We start from the raw sequence: 27,335 nt of genomic DNA on the forward strand, positions 1-27,335 counted from the left end.
AAGACCTAGTGAGATGGACCAGGACACACACACTGCACTCCTAAGAAAAGCAAGACACTGTGCATCACAGGACCCTACATAGTTTAGCAGATCCGTAACTAGTCATCCTCCATTAACTACATAAAGAATAAGAGAGGTCAGGGTATGAATATACTGGGTCAGTGGGGAGGGGAAAGGAGGGCAGGCCAGGAATCCTGGGAACCCACGTGTTCCCAGGACTGCAGAAGTGTCGTGCACAGAATTCACTGGTCTTTTCCATCAGGCCTGGCAGCTGAGCTGTGTTTCCTTTTACAAAAGCAAAACCAGCCACAGATCTACATCAACTTATCTTCCCTTTGTGTCTTCAAGCTGTCTTTGCTTCAGCACTCAGTTGGATAAGAAGCAATGCGGTTTGAAATCTGGTCCCCAGTCAGTACTGTACATAGCTTACCCTTTCACCAAGGGCACCCGAATGCTACTTTGGAACCACCGTGGGTTTTATGAGCACCTCGCTCCTCACATGCTTTTTCTGGGCTGCCCAGCAGGATGCTTTTCTCGGCTTAAGCAGCCAAACCAAGTTCACATATACTAGAAGATAGGATTTAGCCTCCTTCGTATCTGGGTAAGACTTTCATTATCCATTTCAACACAAATGTCATACTTCTATGTAAGGAATCTACCCTAACACCCCAGTAGGAGGAATAGGGAATATGGCAGCAAAATCCTGCACAAACACAAGCCGGAGGGCTGCCGCTGGCCTGGCAGCCAGACTCAAGGCTGCGTCTCCGGGTTCCAGGATCTTTGTGCTCTGGCACGTCTGAAATGCCAGCAGGCGCCTCGGGGAACAGTGTGCGGAATCCACGTGGGTGTGCACAGCGGGTGTGCCCGGAGCTGCTCGTCCCCCTGGCTTGGCCATGGGGGCGCTGGCACAGTCATCCTCTTCACAGACCTGTGGCTCCTTCAAGCACAAACATTAGAGTTGCTGAATGAAGTGGTGGGTGCCTGAGACTCTAGGTCCAAGAGAGATTTTTATAAACTTTTTATTTCAAAGTGCACTTAAAAAAATTACAGGAATGCTTCGAATAAAGTTGGACAACACACACCGACTTCGAGTAGATATAAACGTGGGAGATGGTCCGAGAAGGCAGCGCCCAGTGGCCAGCACCATTAAGATACTGGAGCATCTCAGGGCTACGTCCACAGGGCAGGAGGGGCGGCGGCAGCCAGACCTGGTGCTGACAGGCAGGCAAGAGCCAACCACCCAAAGCATGCTGATGGTCCCTGAGGACCTGGGCCACTTACCCCACTGTTTGGGGCCAGTCAGTGGCAACTTTATTTCCTGTAAATGTGACGCCAAAGGACGCTTGATTTGCACACACTTGCTAAGTTTCACAGGGTTCAACCACTTCAACCATTTTTTTTTTTTATTGATAAACAGGTATACATTATTAAAAGCCTCACACTGAAGCCGAACACACGTCCACCCCAGACAACAGATGTGCAAATGAGTATGCAACACGACCTCTGGACACTCGTCGTGTCTGGCCCCCCTTGGGCCTGTCCCGCTGGTGGTGACACGGCCCCCCTCCCATGGCTTACACGTGTGTGCAGAGACTCGGTCCATTTCCAAGACATCCCACAGCTCTGCTCGCCGGGCAGCAGCTGTGTCTCAGGTAGGTCCCCCTGTGGATCTGCATCAGCAGTGGCAGAAGCCCTGATTAGGATAGGATATGGATTAATTAAAAACAGAAACAAAATGGTTCACAGATGAACGGAATGGCGTCAAAGCCAGGAAGGAAACACCAACTCTTCTCAGTGCGCAGGCAGGCTGGAAGGAGAGCCTCGGACTCTGTCACGGATCGCTTCCTCAGGAGTCCCACAGAACAGGTACGGGCCGGGCAAGTTTAAGGCGAGTCCCCAAGAGGGGAGCTGTTTGCTTTCTGAGATCATTTTAAGCTCTGCACCGGACATCTTGTTTTTATCACTTGTGACGTGGGGAGAGAAACAAACATAAAGGATACAAAAAATAAAGCTGTTGCCATCCTGAATACTTTCTGCAAGTGAGTAAGGCTCAGAGTCCAGGGGCTCTGCCTTGGGGTCCCCTCATGTTCTCAGCGATGCCCAGAGGCCGATCTGTCTCTCTCTGCAAGTGGCTGTGGCCTGGCCCTCCCTCCTCCACACCCACCACCACCACCAAGCTGCACAAAGCATGAGGCCACCGTGAGCCTTCGCTGTTCTCTCACTGAAGTGCCATCTCTACACTGCTGATTTGGCTGAACAAAAAAATGCCAGTTCCAAGGCCCTCACACGCTCAAGATCTTTAAAATAAAGTTATAATAGGAGGGCAACGAAGGACCACACCGGAGTGATTGTTCTTTGGATCAAGATATTCTCCAAAATGCAATACATTCATAGTAAACCCCACGGGACGAGGGTCCCATGGCAGCTCTCCCCTCTTCCCTGAAACGTTGGTTTCTAAAAAACAGCTCGTTGGCTACACGCAACTATCACCTGTTACGTCACCTAAACACTGCCTAAGCGCGCACACACACACGCACGCACGCACACATACACGCATAGACATACACACAGAGACACACACACACACACGCAGACTTGCTGAAAGGGTCAAAGCACGCCTCTTCCAGGGCAGTAGGAGTGTACCTAAAGCTACCTTCACTGTTCAGTGCACAGACCTTTTGCAAATTCAGTGCAAAGTGTCAGAGCTAATTGAGACCAAAATGTTTTTCTATGTAAACGCCTCTTCTTGATCAAGGGAGTGTACTAATGAACCCCAGGGTCAACAGGAACGCCCTGAAACCATTGGATGGACAATTCTTATTCACTGGATTTACTTTTTCTTTTTCTTCATGATTGAAAAAAAGCAGCTTAGTACACAGGATTTTAATAACCCATGTAATATCCCATACAACTTTAGAAAATGCAAAGTATCCTTAACAAAAATCCTAACTGTGCAGGAAGATAATGACATTTGGCTTCTTTATGTGGCCACATACCTCTCGTTAGTTGTATAGGCGAAAACTGGCCAGAGCATCATCCTGTCACTGGTTTGGAAAATCTGCAATCTGTGACTATAAATATATAAAACTCTGCTTGCTGCAAGCAACTGGTCTGTATATGTTCCGTCTGCCCTATTGGTCACAGGTGAGCTGCTGATACCCTTTCAGACCCAAAATAAATAACTTAAAGTCTGTTGACAAGTCCCGGCATGAGGAGGCCTCAGACAGAAAACTCTGGGCCTCCTTTCTTGGGTCTGGTCTGCAGCTGCCCAAACCGGAAGCCAACAAAAGGGTTCATCCAGAGGAGTGAGGGGGGCCCCCCAAAGACAGACCGCATCCCCTCCCATCGCAGCCTCCGCTCCCACGTTGGCTTCTCACTCTTCAGCCTCTCGATCTCCTGGAAGCAGAAAGGAACGCATATGGGCAGCAGCCCCAGTTAGAACCCCCAACACACGCAGGTCAGGCCTCAGGATCATACTGGAGGTGCCACCACCAAAGTTGGGAATCCGGTTTCATTTGACAGCCAGATGCTCAGGTGACATGTGGGCCCTCAGTGGTCAGCAAAGCAGACTCTCCTTGCTGTGCCAGCCCCAAGGCCCCCCGAGGACATGCAGGATGCAGGCTGCAGCCAGCAGCTAGCAGCACACAGCCCAGGCAGCCCCAGGAATGGCAGGAAGGAGCCAGTCCTCTGGGTCAGGCCCTCACCCTTTTGTTCATTTGTTACAAGTATTTATCAGGTGCACAATTCTAGACCTATAGTTCAAAGGCATGAAGGCAATCCATTTGCTGCACCTCACCTAGCTGCTCTGGTAGGGCTGGGTCTCCCAGAAACTGGGGAATTTGCCTGGCTTTATCTGCCTGGATCTATTGACTCTCATATCAAAGTGATCCCTGAATCTGCATCTCGCATAAAGATAGGAATGATAAACACAGAGAACCTAACCAAGACTGCCCTATCAATCTCCTGAGTTAATACACCCGCGGCTATGGGGGCCCCAGGACCACCCACTTACTGAAGCCAAAAGTTAAGTGAGTGCACCAGAGAAGGAAGCGTACCGTTTCATCGTTGCATATGGAGTGGATCTGAGTGCCAAACATAACTGCAGTGAAAGTGAAAAACAGAAGGCTCTCAAGGCACAGGAAGATCAACAGGATTACAGTCACGGGAGGGGAGAAGTCACTGCATTCTGCGAACAAGAGAACGCAGGCTGTGAGTGGGCACCAGAGCAGGACAAAGCACAGGATGGTGCGGCGTTCAGCTCAGAAGAATCCTTGTGGTACCAGCCCTGGAGCCAGCCTCAGCGTACTTGTGCTGGCTTGTAAATGGGCACATTCATTGTTCACCGTGGGGTGGAGGCAGTCACCCCACCCGGGTGCAAATCCACTCCCCCATCTTTTGGTCAGCAGTTTCCAGAGCACCCGAGATTTCTGTGAAAGCTGTACCTGTGTGTTGAACCATGCACTGGCCTTCAAGGGAAGCTAGGAGAGGACACCCCCTTGCTTGGCCACTGCCCACAGGACCCTGGGAGGTATGTCTGGCCCATCCCCAGTCCTGTCCAGGGAGGAGCAGCTGGGGCACACCACACTGCACCTGCCACGGTTCACTCCAATCCAGTAACACAAGGACCACACTGAACAATTCCCAGCTAGCTAACCAGAAGACAAATGTGATGTTTGGTGGAAGGAGACGAATTTCCAGGTAGTCCTGAACTCTGCGGAACTGCTTAGCAGGAACTGTTACGTGATGAAGGAAGGGGTACGTATATGTGGCTTCGACACACTAGCCAAACAGTGGACCTGAAACCCATATTCTTCACTAAAGGGATTTAGGAATTGACTGGAAAATCGGTTCATTCAGCTCTTCCCATCCTTCCCATTCATCCCAGCATGAATTTGTGGGAAGGGGACACACAATGTGACTCACCAGTCCACTGCCCTCGGACACAGGAAACGAACTGGAGTCCACAGAGGATCAGAGCATGGACTGAGGACAGAGCTATGTACATCTGGAACAAGAGAGAAGCTGATCAGCAATCGGGGAGCAATCGCATATTTCTAGGAGCAAAGGCCACGTTCACATGTTTACTTTACCATTTCATTCATCAGCAAATTACTGGGGGGAGGAATCCATCAGGACAGCTGACAGCTGCCACCCAAGATCATCCTACACTAAGGAGCACAATCTCACAGAAAACGCAGCAGGGAAGGGAGTCCTAACACATTTCAACAAGACCCTATTAGCAACTGTGACTCAAGGTATCTGAGGGAGAACGAGATGCATAAAACACCTAAAATAGTCACATAAGCAACATACATTTCTTGCTTCCTGCCAAGGACCACACAGAATAATAATTTCAATCTCAGAGAAAAGGTTGGAGAGAGAGAGAGGTCTGATGTTAGAATAAATTCACCTGCTCCAGGCAAGATTATAGTTAAAGAATTTAAAGCTCAATATAAGTCACCATACAACTACTTTTACTCACAGTGAAGAGCACAAAAAATCTCTGATTCTTTTCTCCTACACAATTGTTCACCCATGGGCAGTGATGATCCATTTTCCGAATACATCTTTTGCAAATACTGCAAAGGAGAAACTTGGTTTTTAGTATTCGATGCTATGAAATACACAACCCCAGGTCACACATCCATACACAGAATTCAGTGCTGGCAAGAGGCCTCAAGAAGGGGTTCCTATCCTAGGGAGGGGGCTGTGTACCTGCAGCGGTGGGCACCAGGCTGCCCTAGGGAGGGGGCTGTGTACCTGGAACGGGGGGCACTAGGCTGCCCTACGGAGGAAACTGTATACCTGCAGCGGGGGGCAACAGGGCTCCTCTAGGGAGGGGACTGTGTACCTACGGGGGGGGGGGCACCAGACTGCCCTAGGGAAGAGGCTGTGTACCTAAGTGGGGGGCATCAGGCTGCCCTAAGGAGGTAACTGTGTACCTACAGTGGGGGGCACCAGGCTGCTCTAGGGAGGGGGCTGTGTACCTGCAGTGGTGGGCACGCTCAGGCTTGATACAGCAGCACTTTGGGCACTTGTAGATGACTTCTCCAGGCTTCAGCTGCAAACTCTCCATGTACTCTTTAGTAGCATTCCCTTTGGGTACTGCCCCCTGCAGTTTAGTAAGAATGTGTGTTGGTCGGAGAGAAAGAAAGATTAAAAAAAAAAAATCAATAAACAAGGATCAATCTTAGATTTTATACACCGTAAGATAACTTGTAATGCTGTCGCTGCCACTTAAAGTACATTAATATGAAAAAAAGGAGTGCCTGGGTGGCTCAGCTAGTGAAGTGTCTGACTCTTCATCTCAGCTCAGGGCTTGATCTCCGTGTCATTAGTTCAAGCCCCACACTGGGTTCTATGCTGGGCATGGACCCTACTTAAAAACCAAAAATGAAAAATAAATATCTAACTTGAGCAGGATTAGAAGTTTTACTTTCCATGAAAAATAGCACATGTATTCAAACGAACTCAAAATACATTTTTATCTTTCATAAACTGGCAAGTCACCTGAGTTCTTTCTAGCTTCATGCAGGACATACCACAGGCGAGGTTTGTTTGTCGAGCCACTCCAACTCAAGGGCAGCTGATTGTCCCTGCAGGGTGCCAATGTGTTCTGTGGACACCACTCCCCTGTCACCCCATTCTAGGGCAGGGCTTTGTGATAAATGTGGGCCACATAGCTTTCCTATCAGCTACAGAAGAGCAACACTGAACCAAATGATAACATGAAGGACTTTATCTCATGTTTGCAAAGTTGTGCTATACATCTTCGTCTGCTGTCCTCATCAAGAGCACTCGTGCACACATACCTGGACAGCATGGCCCTGAGCCCCTGACATGATACGGTTGGGTGGTGGGGCGACCCTGGGAGTAGCAGTGTCAGGGGTGGCAACAGTGCATTTGTTGGTGCCCTCCATGCTGGCCCAGGTGAAGAAATATGTGTTCAGGTAATGCCCACTGATGGCAGGAGTCGTTCAGAGAGCCGTCCGTGCAGAAGCCAGGGGCAGGCAAGGCCTGCACAGCAGGCAAGGAGGGCCTTGTTCTTTGGGCAGTGGAACTACTCAGTGAACACATCTGTGGGATGTGACTCCAGGAGTCATGGCAGGACGCACTGGGAAAGATGACCCAGTAGAGTGGAGTTTCTAAACATGATAAGGTGGGAATAAGGTCTCCTCTCCCATTGGTTAACACCATGGAGCCTGCACTTCGAGCAGAAATGCACATGGGGAAGAGCAGCCCAGAGCTGCAAAGGGCATGCAAGCCTGAGGAGACCCAAGGTGGGAGCGAACAGTGGTGGGGACAGCAAAGGACTCCTCAAAGCCCAGAAGCCCAGGCTGGCATGAGGGCCAGAGATATGAACCTGTGGGTTGAGGGCCAATATCCATGCCCGGCAAAGCTCAGCAGCAAGTGTGCTGGGCCTGGAGACTGGGGAGTCTCCAAGGCCCCTGGCAAATCAGACCTAAAGCCCCGTGAACCAGCAAGAGGCCAGGCCTCCACCAGGCACCCAGCGACGTGAGGACAGGAGGGGCTGCTTCCAGCCCACCCCGCCACCACAGTGTACTTCCCTCCACCATCCTAGCATGGCGAAGCTGTTCCACTCAAGATCCTAGCGCTTCCTAACACTCCAGTCATCTCCTTGAAAAGTTAAGGTTTAAAATGTTTGGGCTTTGAAAATTTAAACCAGAATGTTAGGTAAAGCATTTTACTTAATTTACATACCACATTTGAAGTCTTTAATCAAGTTTTCTCCACTGATCCAGGAGTCTTAAAGATATAATGGTTTTGTAAGTCCTGTAATGTTGTATACACTCCTGGTGGGAGTTCAACGTTATGTGTTTCCATAACAGGAGGAAACGGACCAGATTTCAAAACTCCATGTACCTTAATTTTTATGAGACACAAATGTTCTCTTCTTCCATAGTAAAAAAAATGTGATCAGCTACAATACCCTTCTAGAAAGCAGGACAGCCCAACATCTGTACTCGCTCCTTCAGAAATGTGGATTTGGCACTTAATGATTCCAATTAGATCTGTTCTGTGGGGCCGCTCTTCCTTACTGCGGGCAGGGAGAGATGGACACCTGAAGGACAGAGGAAACTCCAGGAGCCAGTCCTCCTCTCCCATTGGTCTGCCCTGACAACAACCTCCACAGCCCAATCTCACAGTCTGTCAGGGGCCGAGTGCATTCTTGCCCTTGTGCTCCTCGGGCTCCACAGTTTTATTTACACTGACTCCAGTGGTGTCTGTAGCTTGCCAGTAGTCCTAATATGTGGCACAGCTGAAACAGTGACATCAAATGGACAAGGGACTGAAATGGGACAATTCTCCAAAGAAGACACACAAATGGCCAATAAGCTCATGAAAAGATGTTCAACATCATTAGTCATTAGGGAAACACAAATCAAAACCACAGTGAGGTACCACTACATGCCCATCAGAGTTGCAATTGTCTGAAAGATGAACAATGGCATGAGGATGTGGACAAGTTATATCCCTCACATGCTGCTAGTGGGAACATTATTTTCTGCCATGGAAAATAGTTTGGAAGTTCTTCCAACAGTTAAACAGAGTTACCACGTAATCCAGCAATTCCACTCCTAAGTATCTACCCAAGGGAAATGACACATACACCTACAAAAAGCACTTACACATGAATGTTCATGGCAGCATTATCTGTAACAGCCATAAAGTGGAAGCAACCCAAATATCCATCCACGGATAACAAAAACCTATAAACAAAATGTGTCATATCCGTACAATGGAACATCATTTTGCCATGAAAAGGAACAAAGTTCTGATAAGTGCTACAACATGGATGAACCCTGAAAACCTCATGCTGAGTTTAAGAAACCATATAAAAGGCCCCATCTGGGGATCCCTGGGTGGCGCAGCGGTTTGGCGCCTGCCTTTGGCCCAGGGTGTGATCCTGGAGACCTGGGATCGAATCCCACGTCGGGCTCCCGGTGCATGGAGCCTGCTTCTCCCTCTGCCTATGTCTCTGCCTTTCGCTCTCTCTCTGTGACTATCATAAATAAAATAAAAAAAAATTAAAAAAAAAATAAAATAAAAAAATAAAAGGCCCCATCTGATATGATTCCATTTAGATGAACTATCCAGAACAGAAAAGTCCATAGACAGAAGGTGGGATGGCGGTTGTCAGGGGCTGGGGGAAGAGGGAACTGGGCAGTGATGGCTAAGGGGTGCAGGGCTGCCTTCCCAGCTGATGAAAATGTCCTAAAATTGACAGTGGTGGAGGATACACAACCCTGAATACATAAAATCCACGTAACTGTACACTTTAAAAGCATAAGTTCGTGGTGTATCAATTATATTTTAATTCAAACACTGATATCCAAGACCCCAAACTCCTCCTCCACCTTGGAACTCCCTCCCTCCTGACATTTTGTCCAGCATTCTCTTTAGTGACCCAGCAAGGAGAATGAATGTGCCCAGAAGGACAGGTGCGGTGCCATGCACGTACCTTCTCCCCATCACCTCTTGGGGCTTCCTCTAAATGCTGAGACCTTTCCCCGCAGGAGGAGGAGGGCTGGGATAGGAGTTGAACTGCAGGGGTTAGGAGCAGGGTTTCACTCCCAGAGGGAGGCTCTGCTGCATAAAAGGAAATGGGGAGAAAGCCCCTGAAAAGTCTCTGAGGGGAGATCCGATTGGGCTATGATCAGAGATTCCCAAATCTTTGTGCAGCAAGGCTCCAAAGCCAGGGGGCAGACCTTGCATCTGACAGGCAGACCTGTCCCACAGTGCTACTCCCAGCTGCCCACCGGCCGGGTCTACAATACTGTCCTCTGCCCAAGACCCCCACCAGGCAAGGGACAGGGTGAACAGGGTAGGAAAAGCCCCTGGGATATGAACTCAGCAAAAGTCAAATAAATGTGCATATAAACCACATTTTATAGACCACTGTTTTAGTGCTGTGGAAAGCAGCTTTCTTCAAATGACACTCCACAGGGACAACTAGCACCTGGCAGTGCATGCTTGTCCCATGGCATGGACAGCGGGAACCTCTCCCCTGGGCGGGCGGCTGCCCACCCACTCGGCAGCCCTCGGCATCTCCTCCAGGCTCTGGGGCAAGCCTAGAATCTGCAGTCTGGATCTGGAAGGGAATCCTGGTTGAGCTGTAAGGGTCTGCACCACTTCACCTACCCACAGGAGGTCTCGAATAAAGAACCTCAGATAAAGAACCTTAAACCCAACATAGAGGTTCTAAATCCAGTGGCCTTCAAGACATCAGGGACCTAGTGACCTGTGTTTGGTCTGGGCCCTTGTTATTCTCAGGGAAACTGCTCCCCAAAGGAGCCCAATACACGGCCTGTTTTGTCGACAATACACCTGAGTCAGCTCTTTTCCTGTGTGTGGAGCCTGCCCTCTGCGGTGCAGTCCCAACCCACCCCTGCTGGAGCCAGTACAGTCATCAGGGAGCTCTTCCTCTGCTGCTGTACCAGCCGGACCTTGACCCTCTAGCAGCTAGAAGGAGGTATTGGCCTCAGATTTTAGCTGATACAGAACAATTAGATAACTGTAAACCGAAAGAACTTAGAGATAATATCTAAGATTTAGCCCAAAAAAGTTAAAGTAGTTGTTGACAGTCAAAAGACAACTGAAAAGATTAGCTGAGTGGTGAAATCTAGAACCCAGATCTCTTAGCCGTCAGTCTGTTCTTTAAAGGAACACAGTATTTAAACCAACCAGGAGGGATTTTAGAAATCTAGTTACAATCTTTCCATTTGCACAAACCACCCCTTTTCCGTTCCTGCACTGTGACATCATTTGTGTTTGAGCGATGTTTATTCTCCAGTTAAGATGTGAAAAATGCGGGGCACCTGGCTGGCTCAGTCAGTTACACGTCTGACTCTTGGTTTGGGTCAGCTCCTGAGCTTAGGGTCATGAGACTGAGACTGAGCCCTGCTCAGGCTTCACACTCAGCAGGGAGTCTGCTTGAGACTTTCTCCCTCTGCTTCTCCCCCCCCGCCCCCGCCCGTGTGTGCATGGGTCCGCGTGTGTGTGCTTTCTCTCTCTCATAAATAAATAAATCTTTAAAAAAAAATGTGAAAAATGTGGGCTGCTTGGCTGGCTCAGTCAATGGAGCAATGATTCAATCTTGGGGTCAGAGTTTGAGCTGCATATTGGGCATAGAAATTACTTTAAATAAATAAATAAACTAAAAAAAAAGAAAGACATGAAAAATGCCCCAAGCCTGTACCCAGGAATTAATAAGGAGCAGGAGGCCCTTCGCCAGAGTCTATGGTGCCACACAGAGGGGATACAGGGCAAGAGTGAGTACTCACAGGGTCGGTGAGCATGGTTCTCAGGTGGGACGATAGGGCCAGCACCGCCAGGCAGTTAAAAAGGACTCCGTTGACCACAGAGTACCAGAAGTCTTTGGAAGGCAGCAGCATGACGAACGTCACCACAAAGTCCGCATAGACGACCAGGAGCCACGTCATGACGGCGCAGATCATGCCGCAGCCATCGCGGATGAACCAGACCCTATCTGCCATGTCAGCCTCCGAGGACGAGGAGGACGAAGAGTCGTAACTGTCATTTTCAGCCAGGAGAGGATGATGTTCGACATCCCGCAGCCGGTGTCCTGATGACGGCATGATTTCCTCGGCACACCCTAGAGGGGAAATGGACAGAGCCGATGAGGCTCGGGGGTCACACACGCTTGCTCATGTGCCACCTAAAATATGATGAGTTCCTCTGCGCTTGGCTGTCCCATGAAGACTGTCTAAACACACACAGCAGAAAAGAATACATCAATTAGATCAGAACTTTAAAATCTTCCACCTTGGTGTCTAGTTGACAGCCTAGAACACAACCAGCCCCACTGTGTGCGTGATACCTAGACACATGCATGCTGCCACCTAGAGCCAGCCACAGAGGAGCAAAGCAGTGGAAGGAACAGGTCAGATACAGGTTGCCATCCTCACCACCAAGCCTGCGCTGTCACATGTGTGCAGAGCCCCGCCCCCCAAGCCCCACACCATCCTCCGCTGGCACGTGGACCCAGAACTCCAAGAACCTGCCCATGTGTCCCCCCCCCCCGGCCGCCGTGCCCGGGCTATAGCGCCAAGGCCAGGGCCGAGGCTTGTGGTGCGCTTGCCCTGGACTCTGCACTGTTTCTGGAATGCCGTTCTCTCTGCTTTCATCTCTCAGAAGTTTTCTTCACTTGCTAATCCATTTGTTCAGGCCTCCTTGTGAGACCTTTCCCATATTTCCTACAGCATCTGATATCTAGAGCACTCGGGGACTGAAGGAACTCACAAGAAACTCTTGCTGGACCGGTTTTGACTGCTGCTTTCATGCATGCCCTTCTGTCACCAGCGTGCGACCTTAAAGTAGCTGGATACTCGTGATAAACACATAGAGAGGGGTCTGTTTACCTGGCTTTGAGGGGTTCATACCAGGGACAGAGAAACACCAACAGCATTGATCAAATGGCCCAGGTGGTTCCTCGGCACCAGAGCTTAGGCAAGCGCCCTGGGGCTGCCACCAGCCTGCCACCACACTGTCTCTGTGGCCTGGGCGCAGCTTCTTTTCCCTCACACACCAGCGGAGCAGTGATGACAACAATGGTGCGCGAGCCTGCTGACAGAGGTCACATGGCCAAACTACCGCAGAATTCCCCCTCGATGCACAGATATTCACCAGGAGACACCTGAAATCGTTTCCCCGCTGTCAGTAATGGAACCCTGCTCTTAGGTCTGACAAAAATAGCCTGAAGGTTTTTTAAGTGAAACAGAAGAAGAGAAAAGAGAAAAGCCACACAGACAGGTCGCAGCCAGCCATCTGGCCGCACCTGCTGCCTCCTCGGCCAGCACTGTCACTGCGCCATTGTCCTCCCTGCCACGGAAACCCTACGCGCCCCCTAATGCCTGAACTTCCTCCCTCCCCAGCCAGCCATCCTGAAAGGTTTTTCTTCCTCTGAGGAATCTTTCGGAACACCAGACACAACTCCCTGAAGAGGACAGTGGACACTGGTTCTGCCCACACTGTCGGCCCAGCCCCATCCTGTCAGGGGCAGAGACAGTGACTGGAAGTCTCTTCCTTCCCTGGAACTCCCAGGCCCTGCTCATCAGTGCTGCCTGCCGTGTACAGACCCCTTTCTACCTCAAGAGAGTCCTCCGTGTCTCAACTCCTGACTCACAAGGAGGCTCTGGTCTTCTGTCCCCCACCCCCATCCCTGTTGGTGTGTGCACACTGCTGGGCCCCAGCAAGTGCGTGTTTATCATCAGGCAGACCCAACACCAAGAAGCTGGTCCCCTTCTCAGGTTCAAGTCGTTTCCTGGTGATTTCCACAGGAGAGTCTCAGTGAATCCTAACCATACATCATCAAGCACGTAAGCTGAAAAATCCCTCAATCAGAATTCGTTTTGCTTTATGGCTACTCAAGTGGGACAGTGCCCCTGACGAGTGGGCGCCTGCTTGCTGAGCAGTAAGACAAGACACCACAGGCTAGCTTTGTGCCAGAGCATGTCTATGCAGTCTAAGTTCCATCCAGAAAGCACGCACAGTGAACAAACACTGAACCAGTTCAGCCCAGCCTTCCCGAGGGAGACAGTGGTGAGAACTCCCCCAGAGAGCGGGGTGCAGCCCTGCAGTGGCCCGCCCCTACCCGGGCTGCAGATGGCAGGTCTATTCCTGAGGGAAGAGAAGCCACGAAGACGCCAACCCTGGGCGTGGTAGGAGATTCCCAGACCAGCTGACGAGGATGTTGATGCATAATGTTTGTGTGCGTGACAGCCAAATTTATAAAATCCACCAGAAGGCACAGGGAAAATAATCTGATACCTGAAAGTTCCTTTATTTTCAGAAACATAATCAATGAACACAGCAGGGTACGGTGGCTAAGTTCAGCTGTCTGGAGTCCACCCCGGGCATTCTGCTGAGTCACCGTGCGTATCTCGTGAACATGGCAGGAAGGGCGGGGAGGAAGTGAAGCTGCAGCCCCTTCACACAGAACCAGTTTGCGAATGAGCAGGCGGCATGGGCGCTTGCAACGCGCTACTAAGGGTAGCAGTCGCTGGGGTAAGGGTGCGTCTGCACGCTCAGTGCCCACTGCCATCGAGCCCCTTCTCCCCAGCACCGTTTCTTTTTTTTTTTTTTTTTAAGATTTTATTTATTTATTCATGAGAGACACAGAGAGAGAGAGAGGCAGAGACACAGGCAGAGGGAGAAGCAGGCTCCACGCAGGGAGCCCGACATGGGACTCGATTCCGGGTCTCCAGGATCACACCCCGGGCTGCAGGCGGCGCTAAACCGCTGCGTCACGGGGGCTGCCCCCCAACACCACTTCTGAGAGGAAATCCAGAGGCACCACGCAGCAACCCACAGGCAAGCAGATGGCATGTTGGCACATTTTGACTTTAATGGCTGGTTTAATGGGATTCCATCTACACTCCCAAACCTAAGCTTAGTTTATGCTCACGTTTGAGAAAGCTCTGTTTCCCAGAACATGGCAAGCGGCACAGGAGAGCTTCATGACTTAAGGGGACAACCATCTGTCTGTCCACTGTCACTCGGCACTCACCTAATCTTCTACTACCTGCTGATAACTTATAACTTCACGGAATCCCCTACCAGAGGCACGTCTACCTTCAGGACAGATAGTGAGCAAATCAAGGTCAGCAGGTAGGAAGACTGACCTTCTGTACCTCCCATGCTGCCCTTTCAAGGAACATAGTCGGTGTCCAAGGCAGAAAGGAAGCGGTGACGAGGCACCTCCACAGAGTCACTCCCTTACCTCACAAACGATCTCTAAACATTACTTGAACATCTTGCGCCTTTTCTTCAGGATCTTAAGGTACATAGTGTCCTATGTGACAGGATCTGAAAGATAACAAGATCCAATTAGAAAAGTAACTTATTTTGTGACAAAAGTATGTAACATTTCGTAGGATAGGATTAATTTGGGGAGATATATAACCAACATAACATTTTACACGGGAAGTTGTTATTCAGAACTACCCTTAACTAGGAAGGAAATCATCACTCCGTGTTTTCATTACGAGTAAACTATGAAATTATTGCCAATCCTGAAAATGAAGTAATATACTTTACATCTGTTCATTTCACCCTCCTGCTATCTGAGCCCTGGCATTAAATACAAGTCTAGAAGCCAAAATCTCTTGGAAAGATTCCCCAGGGACCATCCACACCAAACCAGACTAGCCTGTATTTCAAAAGTCAACAAGTGTTTTAGCAGCCACAGCAAGACTTCCAGAGAAAACAGGAGAGGTGAGAGGTGCTGGACGGGACACTTTCGCCAGCTACGGGAGGGAGCAAGTCACGGAAAGGGCAGCAGACACCTGAGGTTGGCCATATACTGAAGGAAGAAAGTCCCAGTTCTCACTTCCCTGCTGGCTCCTGTTCACTGGCAGGTGAGTGACCAGATGTGGCCTCTCCAGAAACACTTATCTGGCCTGAAGAGAAAAGGCCTAAGATGGGGGGTGGGGACCTTCCAAATAACTAGTCTTTATTTTCAGCACAAATCTTTTCATGAGTTTTCTTAAGCTGTCCATTGATGTCGATGTCTAGTCTGACTGAAATACAACTGACATGCACCACTGTGTGTGTTCAAGGTATACGGTAGAATGCTCTGACGGACATATAGGTCAGACTTTTGGAAGAAAGCTAAGTGAGGTCTCATGAGAGACAGAGCCCCAGAAAGGGGAAAAAGGAATTCAGAACAGGCAAAATGCAGAGTGAAACCTTAAGAAATAAGACATCCTATCTGTGCAACAAAAGAGGAACATTCTGAGAACTTCCTAGTTACTTAAAAATTAAAATGACAGAATTTTAAAATTTCAGAAAAATACAGGATTAGATGAGAGAGTGAGGAACTTTCCCATAAGAAGAATTAAGTGACAAAGAGAGAGACCTTGGGAGAGAGCCCAAGATAAAACCAGCTGGCCCAGCGTCTCAGCAGCAGGCCTTCCCGCTGAGAGTCTCGCTCCCCTCCTGGCCACGGGCTCCACGTGCCTGTCCACTCTGGCTTTACGCTGCTGCTTTCCAACAGATTCTTTCTCTGTTAAGGCAAACCCTTTGTTAGTGTCTCAACAGATTCTTTCTCTGTTAAGGCAAACCCTTGTTAGTGTCTATGTTCTGAAACCAAGACCCTTGACGAGAACAGCAGGAGGCTGGTATGGGAGAAGGGAAGAGGGTCCGGGGCCAGGGAGCTTGCCCTAGGTTCTGCCACCAGCCGGACTCTCCAGAGCAGAGTAGAGGCTGCTCACTGTCCGGTCTCAAGTTTGCCGTGCTTCCGAGGGGGCCAGTTTTGACACCTCCTCTGCCCACCATCTGCTACAAGATTCACCAGGAGCTGCTTCTCCCCTAGCACAGACCCCATAACCACCCTTCCACCACCACCCAAGAGCCAGTGTTCCCTAGCACCTTCCAGCTCTGAGCTTCTGAACTTCAGAGGAACAAACATGGACATGACTCCCAAGCTGCTGAAACTAATAGAGGTGGCTTTTTTTTTTTAAGGTTTTATTTATTTGAGAGAAAGAGAGCGAGCGAGTGCAGGAGCAGGAGGAGGGGCAGAAGGAGAGGGAGGCTCCCAGCTTACCTGACTGAACCACCCAGGTGCCCCCAGAGGTGACTTTTTAAACACAGTATTTACATATAGTAACTTTGTTCATGGAATATCTATGCAATAGCCAACAGCTTTAAATACCTAATAATATTTTGAACTGTTTCCAAATAAGCTTATGTTTAACAATGTTTTAAAATAAAACTGGCTTTGCAAAATACAAGACTGCTCATCACAGACCTCAGGTTTATAGAAGAATCTCTACAATGAGACCAAATCCCAATTACTTTTATACATTTTAAAAAATAACCAATACAGCAACCACTTTGAAAAGTGGCCTGGCACCTTCTCAAAGTTGAATACCTACCCTATGAGTCAACAACTCCACTTGTATGTATCTACCCAGAAGAAATTAGTAAAAACACCAAACATGTAAAAAACTGTCCACAGTAACTTTATTCACAATACTCCCAAACTAGAGACAACCCAAGCATCCACTGCCAGGACATGCACAAATAAACTATGGCATACTCATACAAGGGCACACTTCTCAGCAAAAAAAAAAAAAAGGGAAAAAATTAATGAGATGTGTGATCTCACAGATATATCACAAAAATATGATACCATCTCTATGGCACCTGAAACCAGGCAAGAGTAGTTTATTCTGAAAGAAATCAAGACAGGGGTTTGAGCACATGAAGCACAAGTGAGAAAAGCCCAAGGTAACTTTCTGAGGTGATGAAATGCCCTACATCTTGATAGGGCCATCAGGGCCCTTGGCACACATATCCGTCAAAACAAAAGTCAACGAGCTGTTTAAAAAAAAACCCAATCAACACTACATTTAAAATTGTATATTTCACTGTACGTTAATTACACATCAATAAAAAAAAATGAACGGAAGAATAATAACCAGCACAGGTACAGGTGCCAGGTGAGAAAAGTGAAACAGAAGCCAAATGCTAGCCAGACGCTTCCCCCTCAGAAACGGTGCTCAGGGCGGTGACGTGTCTTATTTCTGTCTGTATCTTCAGACAAGATTCCTAACTTCTTCCCTCACTTTCTCCTTGGCTGTAAACAGAAAATGGATTTGCAAATACAAACTGAAAACAAATAAGCAAAGATATCAGTATTTTTTGGTGATCGGTCACTCTAAAAAAAAAAAAGAATCAAGAGGGGCACCTGGCTGGCTCAGTCAGTTCAGCAGGGAACTTGTGATCTCAGGGTTGTGAGTTTGAGCCCTAGGCTAGGTGTAGAGATTACTTAAAAATAAAATATTAAAAAAAAAAAAAAGAATCAAGATACAATTATTTTCACTACTCCAATAAAAAAAGAATGCCTACCCTAGAGTCTGATATTCATGTTTATATGAAAATGCTGTTTAAACTCATTACGGCTTTACTATTCATACACCCACTGATGACCTATAAAAAGTAAGAATAAGCGACTCTGCTTCAGGCACAGAAGCAGCATATGAAGCAAACACAAGCCATGAGAGATCTACTTAATTCAAACACGGAGAGGGGGTACCTCTAAGCACGATCCTCTCTATACCAGGCCCCAGACAGGAGCTTTAGCCCACAGGAGCTCACAAACCAGCAGAGGTGGGAATCAGGCCGGTAAATAATGTGCTAAGTGTTATCACCAAATTAGGAGTGAAGTGTGATGAGGGAGAAAGAGGACAACAGCTAATTCTGTCTGGAGGAGCCAGAGAAAGCGTCAATAAAGAAGCCAGCATGGTGGGCCCTGGGAGCAGGCAAGGTACAGACAGGAGGAGAGAACAGTAAGTATGAGGCAGCCCACGTGGGAGCAGGAACAGGAGGGCTAAGGGGCCTCAAGCTCAGGGCAAAGGAGGATGGGGAAGGACAGGAGGGGAAGGGCAGACTGGGGCACTCACAAAGTGCTCGAAATGCCCAGCTGGGGAGTCTGGAAGTCCGCAATTGTTCTGCTTGGTATAGGAGACACCAGAACTTTGGTAAATAGAGGTTTCAAAAAATAACGGGTGAGACCAAGGATGGAAGGAGGAAGCCAGGCAACTAGGAAGCCATTGCCACCTCTCAGAAGAGACAAGGCACAGGCCAGGGCCGAGAGAGGGGTGGGGGCCTGCAGAGGATGGACAGCCAGTCACCAGTCATGGGAAGAAAAAGCACAGCAAGGGCCAAGGATAAGGTCTCGTGGGGGCACAGAGAGGGAAGTGAAAGGGACCCGGAGTGTGTCGGCCCCACCTACTTCTCCTGGAACAAGGGAGCCACAAGACTGGGGGAGAGACTCCAGTACAGGACAGGCAAGGTTGAAACAGACCTGACCATACCTGGGGCCACAGAAGTGTGGGCTGGAGCTCTGAAAGGTGTCCAAAGAGCCAGCAAGGGAGCCACAGGGGCCTGAGAGCAGGAAGGCTGGAGCAGTCAGCCACACCAAAGCAGGTGCCAGGAGAGGCTCATCAGGGACCTTCCTTAGCAGGTTTGGGCAAGGGCCACAAGCTGGGAAGACCAGGTGGTGAGAAAATGAAAAGAAGCACCCTAAGTCCTGGACACATGCAGCTAGAAGGAAAAGTCGAGGGAATTTTGCTTCTTAGCTTCCACTCTCATGTATTATTTCATGGGATGCTTCAACAGCGATCCTGAATAACATGAGGGTTGGGGCGTCCCCCCAACCCCAACCACCTGTAAATCCATGGATAACTTTTGACTCCCCCTAAATTTAACTCCTAACAGCCTGCTGTTCACCTGAAGACTTATGATAACATAAACCACCAATGAATACAATTTTTGTATATATTCTCATGACAAAGTAAGCAACAGGAATGAAAGTGTTAAGAAAATCTTAGGACGAAACACATTGACAGTACCATACTATATTTATTAAAACAAATTCAAGTATGAGTAGCTGCACAGTCACACCCATGTTGTTCAAGGATCACCGTACTTGGGTCTCCCCGTTTGCACATTTGCCACCCTGGACCCACGGGGTTAAAGTCCCCTCCCCTCCCGAGTCCCTGGGGCTCCACACAAATCCCACCATACCTCATCTTGGTCTGACCATGGCTAGCTTTTAAAAGCTGAGGACAGCCCCAAAAGTGATGTAACGGAAAGAGAATGAAGAATATATGTAAAGTTAAGCCAATTAAGCCAGTGGTCTAAGAAAACATAAGTTAAGACGCCTCGCCACGCTTGCTCCTGTTTTGTTTTTTTTTAATCCTGTACTTACTTGAACTTTTCCTGCAACTACAAAGATAATTTAAGCTCACTGCAGTTTTCTGTTTTTAAAGAATGAGAGTCCAAGTGTGCAGATGCAGGAAGATGAGCCTTCTTCCTGAGACAGAGGAAGCAGCAGTGGGGTGGGAGGGGGGGGGGGTCTACATTTGAACCATGGAGACGCACTGAAGCTAAAGCCATCCACACTCCATAACACCATCCACACTCCATAACACCGTTTTCTGAGCAAGGGGTAGGGAGTGGGTTGGGGCCATTCCAAGTGCAGGAAGCACGAGGGATTGGAGCAGGGAGGCTGTGGGGAGGACAGCCAAGGAAGCAGTAGGCCCATGCAGCACGGCAGACCCCAGTTTCTAACAATGTGATGGGAGTGGCTTGCCCTGCTATCCAGAAGCCTGGCTCGCCACCCAAAGGCTTAACGAGGTTAGGGAGTAGCCAAGATGATATGAGAGAAAACCAGGGTATCAAAGGCAAGTCCTGAGCTGAAATGATTCACGGTGGAGTACAGGGTGAAGGGGAGAAGCCTGACAAGCCAGGTGACCGCAAAGTCCAAGGTGACCAGAAAGTCCAAGGAACTGGAAGTCCTAGTGAGACTAGGAACCTGGTGTGGAGGAAGTGACAAGGTAGCCACATCAGCCAAAGCAGAGCAGCTTTAAGAACTCAACAGCATTAAGAGGCACCACTCAGGGTAACAGGTAAGACTGTGCATGTGACAGAACAGACAGGCCTTGACCTGGAAGGGGAGGGAAGGAGAAGGTCTGGCACGCCTGCCCAGGGGCATCAACTTTCAGCCTCCAAGCTAAGTGAGTGCCCCAATGGGAAGACTGCAGACAGTGGAGTCCTAGCTGAACTTGCTGGAAGAATGGAGCATTCAGATATCTGCTACAGTGTATTTATGGCAATTATGTTCTCAAATGTTCTTTCCATCAATTTGCAATCATGAAAGATTTAGCTTGTGCTTTCAAACCCTACCAATAATGTATGCCATATGAAACCACTATCTTCTCTAATTATTAAATCTACAGAACAGAATATTAACCTTTCAAGAAAAAAACCAACAGAATATTAAATTAAATCCAAGTCTCAATAACATGCTGGCACATTACCCATACTGTGAATGGTAAGCTTAAGGTTTATAGAAAAGTTTTCCACACTAAGATATAGAACCTCTAGAACAGGCCTTGGACACTGCAGATCAAAGGATGGTGAAAGGAGGAACGTATCCACGAGGGGCCATTGGACTCGGAAAGGAGTCAATCTCATGAATGGGGGGAGCAGTGCTAGGTCTTCCTTCTTTCCCACTGGCCACACTTTGGTCTCTTATTGGGTCCTCTTCTTTGTAAACACCTACGTGTTGGCAGTGGCCAGGCTCAGCCCTGGGTTTCCCCTTTATCTACATGCTCTCTCTCTCTCTCTCTCAATGATTTTATAGGTTCTCAGGTCCATGGACGCTGCTAAAAACACATATATCCAGGAAGTTCCCAAACTAACCATGTGTCACTGAGTATATCCAGCTGGCTCAACAACCCCCTCTGCCCACCAAACCCTTACAACCTTCACAGCTCCATGGGGCACCTCCAACTAGTTGTTAGGGTCAAAACACAGGAGTCACCCTTCATTGAATTCTTTCCCCACCTTCCCACATTGAACCCTTCAGCAAGTTCTGTGAGTGCTACCTCCAAAACCAACCCCAATCTGACTCGGTTTCTGCTCTCACTGCTTCCCTCACCCCACAATCCACCCCCATTCAGCCTTGAGTAAGTTTTCACAGATAATAGGTCACATTCTTCCCTTACTTAAAACCACCACTTAAAACCACTGAGTGCCTCTGCAGTTAGAATAAAATCCAAAGGCCTCTCTGTGGAGGCCCTACCCAACCCAGAGTGTGTTGACCTCACTTCTTATCCTCCCCACCTCACTGGCTGTCTCCTTACTGTCTCATCACCTCCACACAGTGTTCCCTGCAATGTCCCGGCACACTCCCAGGACACTCCACACCCATCTGTGGAATGAATGCAAGAATTGGGGAGCGTGCCTGAGAAAGCCCACAGGAACATGACAGGGACTGAGTGGGATCTGGCACGGGAGGTGAAGTCAGAAGTCTGGGAGCCTTGGGGAAAAGCAATTGGGGAGAAATATGGAAAGGTTAAGGGGAGAGAGGGAGAAAGGGAAGAGAAACTCACTTTCAAAGGTTTTCTGGGGGAGTCTCCATTTTTGGGGTGTCACCCTGAGTGTGCAGGCTTGATGAGGTGGTCTCAAGGGCACACTCACCCATATGCCAGATGCACGCTCACCATTATTCCTGTACTAGAGCTACAGCCTAATTCTGAAAGTCAAATGGAGCAGCTCTTTTAAAAACCCCAAGAAGGTATCTGAAACCTGAGGAATTCTAAATCCAGAAGTAAAAAGAATACCAGAGTTCCAAATCTCTCTAGGTGTCCTGTCCCAGGGAATAGCTGAACCTCAATCAGGTGGGTGAATCTCAGCCTCTTTCCAGAAGTTCCTAAACACGGCTTCCTTGTTTAAAATGAAATGAACTTTTATAACATTGGACTCAACCCAATCTGAAACACTATGAACACCTGACATGTACTAATATAGCGAGCTGACAGGTGCAAATTAATGACCATGTAAGACATTATAAAGGGAAAAGAAAAGAATGGCCAATTACTACCCATCTCCTAGGCGCCTGGAGCTTTATACACATCATTACATTGAAGCTGGCTACTATCCTAAAAGCAAGGCGCTAGTACCAGCTTGTTTTAGAGAGGAATAGATGAAACCTTAGAGCTATAGTAACTTGCCCAAGCCCACAGCCAATAAAGGGTGGAAGAGGACTGACTTGACTCCAAACCCCATGTCCTTCCACTAAAATACACTGCCTCCTAGAGCAGTTGGTTTTAGAAAATGCATTCTGTAATGAATAAATTGAATTAAGGAATATGGAACTCTGAGAATTCAAAACATTTCAACAAAGAAATGATATTGTAAAAGCCTGTCTCGAGAGACAATGGAATCTTCTCTATCCTGACAGCTCCCTGCTTACGAAGTGCTGCAAATAAAATGCACCCTCTCCTAGAACACAGAACCTAGACATGCACCCTCTCCAAAGCACCAGCTAACCAGGGGGCTAGTGCTGAGTGCACTCCTCATGCAACCAGGATTCATTAAGTACCTTTTACCCTCTAAACACACAGCCCCTCACCCCTTCCTACATGCTCTTGAGGATACCCCTTGCTTAGAGCTCTGCCCCTTCCGTTCTCACCTTTCCCACAACCAAGTTTAGGCTCCCTCATCTCTGGTGGGTACCTCTGCAGAACCCTAATCTCAAAGCATCCAGGTCCAACAACACTCTGTGTAGCCGTAGGAGTTACAGCCAAAATCAGTGCGGGTCACAAAGGCAGTCTGGTCCCAAATCTATAAGCCCTGTCCGTGGCATTCAAGGCTTCACGGCATCTGGTTCCCCTACTTTGTTGGGCTCAGTGCTTGCACTCTCTTCCACACGGTGCTCATGCTGATCCCCTCGCCATGCCCTTTCACCCCTTGGTGCTAGGCTCCTGCTCTTCCACTCCACATAGATGACTCTCACCCTCTGCCCAAATTATTCATTATCAAGCACTTACCAAGCCCCCACTACGTAGAAGCCACTGTAGGAAAACGTAAGTGTCTTAAAAACTGTAAGATGCTATACCAATATATAGCATTATCTTGGGCCCATATGGGTCCGGATTTTACGAGACAATTGGGTCCTTTTTTTTAAAAAAAAAAAAAAAGGTGGGGTTTATTTTGGGCACCTTGGATAGCTCAGTGGTTCAGCATCTGTCTTTGGCTCAGGTCGTGATCCCAGGGTCCTGGGATTGAGTTCCACATCAGGCTCCCCGCAGGGAACCTGCTTCTCCCTCTGCCTATGTCTCTACCTCTCTGTGTATGTCTCTCATGAATAAATAAATGAAATCCTCTAAAAAAAAAAAAAAAAAAAAGATTTGAGAGAGAGAGAACACGAGTTAAAGGAGGTGAAGAGGGAAAGGGAGTGAGAATCTTGAGCAGACTCCCCCAGAGCTCAGAGCCTGATGTAGGGCTGAATCCCAAGACCCTGATATCATGACCTGAGCCAAAACCGAGTCAGACACTTAACAGACTGAACCACCCAGTAGCAGTAATGTGAGCTATGATTAGCAAGACAAGAACATGTTTGTAGACAGAAGCAAAGAAGTTAGTGAATGGGAAGAAATAATCAGGCAAAAGTGAGAGGAAATGCCTAAACGCTGGGCAGGGCAGGGCAAAGAGCAGACACAGAGTTCACGGGAAGATGGGATTCCCTCTTCCTCAGAAGCATAGGAAAGAAAAAGACTGATTGATACTGAGAGAGAATTTTAGCTAGAAAAGACTCAAGGTTGAGAGAACTCTCCCATTGGCCTCCGTGGCCTCCATGTTCTAGAAGGTAGTCATTCGTCAGGGGTAAAACAAAGGAGTGTATTTTTGAAGTAGAAAGGGACCATGAAAGAAGGAAGGACGTGTGTAATAAAAAATATAGCCTTGCTCAAAAGGAAGTTTGGCCTTTGGCCTTGGCTGACAATCTGATTCAGGGTGGGAGCTGGCCACACCAGAAAGAGCAACAATGTGACTCAGAGTGTGGCTTTGGGTCACACAGTATCACCACAATCAATCAATGAATCAATTACACTTCCAAAACAGAACCCCAGGAACGACTCTGAACACCGAGGCTCAGATGAGTTAACCTGGTTAGCCACACGCCATGTGCACTGTCCCCTATCAATGTTAGGAATGTAACGTTATGAATCCACAGAGAGAGGTCAACAGAAGCTTCACTTTCGCTGCTTCCTCAGACTCTGTGTTAGAAGCCTCTTCACTTGGCTGATTTTAATCTTTATCCTTTACCTGTAATAAACCACAACTGTGAGCAGAACAGCAGTCAGTTCTGCGGCCTTCTAAATAATAATCAAACCTCAGGGTGGTTTTGAGAACCCCGAAAATTGCAGCTGATGACAGAAGTGAGAGTAGTCCTGCATGACTGTTCCCTCTAGGGAGCTGTCACGCTGGTCTAAACACTTCTCAGATGTTACCCCTGAAGGGTCACACAGCAAGTTGTCAATATGGACCCTGGACCCTGGCTTTGGGGCCGAAAGGGAGTGAGATAAGTGTTTAGACTTTACATTCTGCTCTAGTGTTTGGCTTCTTTTTATACAAAATAAGCTGTATTGTTCATAAAATAGTTAAATATTAAATACAAAAATTAAACTATTTTTAAGAAACAATCCCAAAAAGCTGCTTTAAGAAAACTATCTTGTAGGATGCCCAACATGGAGTGGAGCATGGCAGCTCTCAAATCATCAGGAAAACTACTTCTCAATTCATCCCAAACATTAAGTTCACATGTAAACTTATTTCTAGTTCCATTTTTCTAATTACCGAAAACTGTGTTACTTATACCACTAAAGAGGCCCAAGCGAGGAGGTAACAGTTTCAGTAGGCATGTACCAGCCTACTCCGTACTTCTGCCTGAATCAAAACTGTTCTTACATAAAGTTCCTTTTAGTACACCCTCTCGCTGAGAGAGCCATTCTGTTCATACTAATGCTTGTCCTTTCTAGAAGAGGATTTCTGCTTTTCCAGCGGACTGATTAGCACAGCTGTAATCTGAGGCAGGATCTGAGCCATTAATAGCAGAATACTTCACACGCTTTATCCCCTTTGCTTTGAGCTAAAATATCTACATAAAAAGTTCCCACGGTCATTTAAAGAATTCTTTAGGAAACTACCTTTCATATAGTCTTGTTCTCCACCCTTTCTCAACTCAAAAAATCAACCTGAACCCATCAGTCTAACTCTCCAAATTACACAATCCAAATAACTTCAATAACTCGAACTCTTCTAATTTTCCAGAATGTTTAAGCAATGCAATTTAATACTTCATTCCATCCCACTTTTTTTTTTTTTCTTCAAATATCCCAAGAGCTTTTCATGGTAACCAAGTTCTGACTCCCTGATAAGCAAATTTTGACAAGGTGACTTTTTTTTTTTAAAGGGGGCTTTTAGGTAAGTGCAAATTGTTAAATAATGCCAAAAAGATTGATCTTACCATCTGTGCGGTGAAGAGTTTAGGGAGAAATAATGATTTCTAGACTGTCTGAGACAGGAAGAGTAAAATAAATATATATGTGCAGTGAGTACATGGGCTTCACAGACTCACTGCACAAAGGGTCAGTAGAGAAAGCTACAAGGCAGCTACCTCAACAGTTCTTACACTCCTATTTAACTACCATTATAAACTTTTTTTATTGTTGTCATTGTTTGTTTGTTTTAGGTTTTATCTATTTATTTGATAGAGACAGCACACAAGCAGGAGTGGCAACCAGAGAAAAGAGGGGATCCCCGCTGAGCAGGGAGCCCAATGCAGGTGGATCCCAGGGCCCCGGGGGTCATGACCTGAGCTGAGCCAAGGCAGACACTTAACCCACTGAGCCACCCAGGCGCCCCATAAACTGGCTGTTTATGAGCTAATAAAGTTTGTCCATCGCAGCAAAGAGACTTGGTTCCAGCAGCAACGACTCCTCGGGAGAGATGAACCTTGACTGCAGCAGGAAGAGGCGCAGACGTTGCCCCGAAGGCTGACCTGATTGTCCCAGATGCCCTCTCGGGCAACAACCGCCGCCCCCCCCCCCCCCGCCCCAGACACCCAAACACCACTGACGGAGAAAGTGAAAATAACCAGGCAGATGGGCCAAGAATACGAGAATGATTAAAACTTTTTAAGAGGAAGGGAAGGAGCCACAGGCGATGCTCAAGAACGCCCCTCGTAAACCGTGCCCATAAACCGCTCTTTACAGCCCACGGGGGGCTGACGGCACTCTCTCCTTCGGGCTGACAGCAACCCCGTTACCAGTCACCGGAGGGGAGACCGCGGCTCGGAGAGTGGGTGTCATGCCCAAGGTCAGGCAAGACCCGGGCGCTGCAACTCGGGCGGGATCCCGAGATCCCCGAAGGCGGGGCGGGGGGCACCAGGAAGGGAAGCCAGGCGCGGGCACAGGGCGGGCAGAGGTGCCCCCGAGGAGCCCGGGAAGGTCGCAGGGGCGCGGCGGGCGGGGGCGACGGCGCAGGGCGGCCGAGACCCCGCGCGGCCGGGAGTCCGGGGCGAGAGCAGCCCGCCCGCCCCCGCCCGCCCCGCCCGGCCCCCGCCACGGCCCCCGCCACGGCCCGGCCCGCCGCACTCACCCGAGGCCCGGGCGGGGTCGCCCGGCGCTGCGGCTCCTCCCGGCCTGCGGCGGCGGCGACTGCAGAGGCCGAGGCAGGGACGCATCATGCGGCCGCGCTCATGGCCGGGCCGGAGCGGGCCCCGCGGCTCGGTTCGGGGGGTCCCGCCGGGCCGGTCGGAGGGAGGCGGCCGCCAGGCGCACACACGAGGGCGCGGAGCCCAGCCTGGCGAGCCGGGCGGCGCGACCCCCGGAAGTGAACCTCCCGGAGGTCAGCGGCGCCGCGCTTGCGCAGTTCCGGCCGCGCCGCCGCCGGCCGCGGAGGGAGCACCCGCGGAGCCGGGACAGGCCTGCGCAGCC

At 48.9% G+C, this 27,335-nt stretch overlaps 1 protein-coding gene across 1 annotated transcript; it reads right to left on the reverse strand.

Moving 5' to 3' along the window:
* Window positions 1–1,376: 1,376 nt before the first annotated feature.
* Window positions 1,377–27,184, reverse strand: ZDHHC7 (zDHHC palmitoyltransferase 7). Its single transcript, XM_072819488.1, has 8 exons — window positions 26,998–27,184; window positions 14,765–14,850; window positions 11,307–11,638; window positions 5,988–6,112; window positions 5,483–5,579; window positions 4,924–5,005; window positions 4,056–4,186; window positions 1,377–3,396 (listed from the first exon to the last, which is right to left on the reverse strand). Exons 3-8 carry the CDS (start codon window positions 11,619–11,621, stop codon window positions 3,220–3,222), a joined length of 927 nt encoding a protein of 308 aa, XP_072675589.1. The 5' UTR covers window positions 11,622–11,638; window positions 14,765–14,850; window positions 26,998–27,184; the 3' UTR covers window positions 1,377–3,219.
* Between the last annotated feature and the right edge of the window lie 151 nt (window positions 27,185–27,335).

This window comes from Canis lupus, chromosome 3 (genome assembly GCF_048164855.1).
Source record: "Canis lupus baileyi chromosome 3, mCanLup2.hap1, whole genome shotgun sequence".
NCBI lineage: Eukaryota > Metazoa > Chordata > Mammalia > Carnivora > Canidae > Canis > Canis lupus.

Bases quoted from the DNA above. Each gene is read 5' to 3' on its own strand.
- ZDHHC7 (XM_072819488.1), bottom strand. From the start codon at position 11,621: ATGCCGTCATCAGGACACCGGCTGCGGGATGTCGAACATCATCCTCTC. The intron at 5,580-5,987 runs GTACACAGCCCC...TCTCCTTTGCAG, and splicing joins GAGCGTGCCCACCACTGCAG to TATTTGCAAAAGATGTATTC. The intron at 3,397-4,055 runs GTACGCTTCCTT...TTCTGCTTCCAG, and splicing joins CCATATGCAACGATGAAACG to GAGATCGAGAGGCTGAAGAG.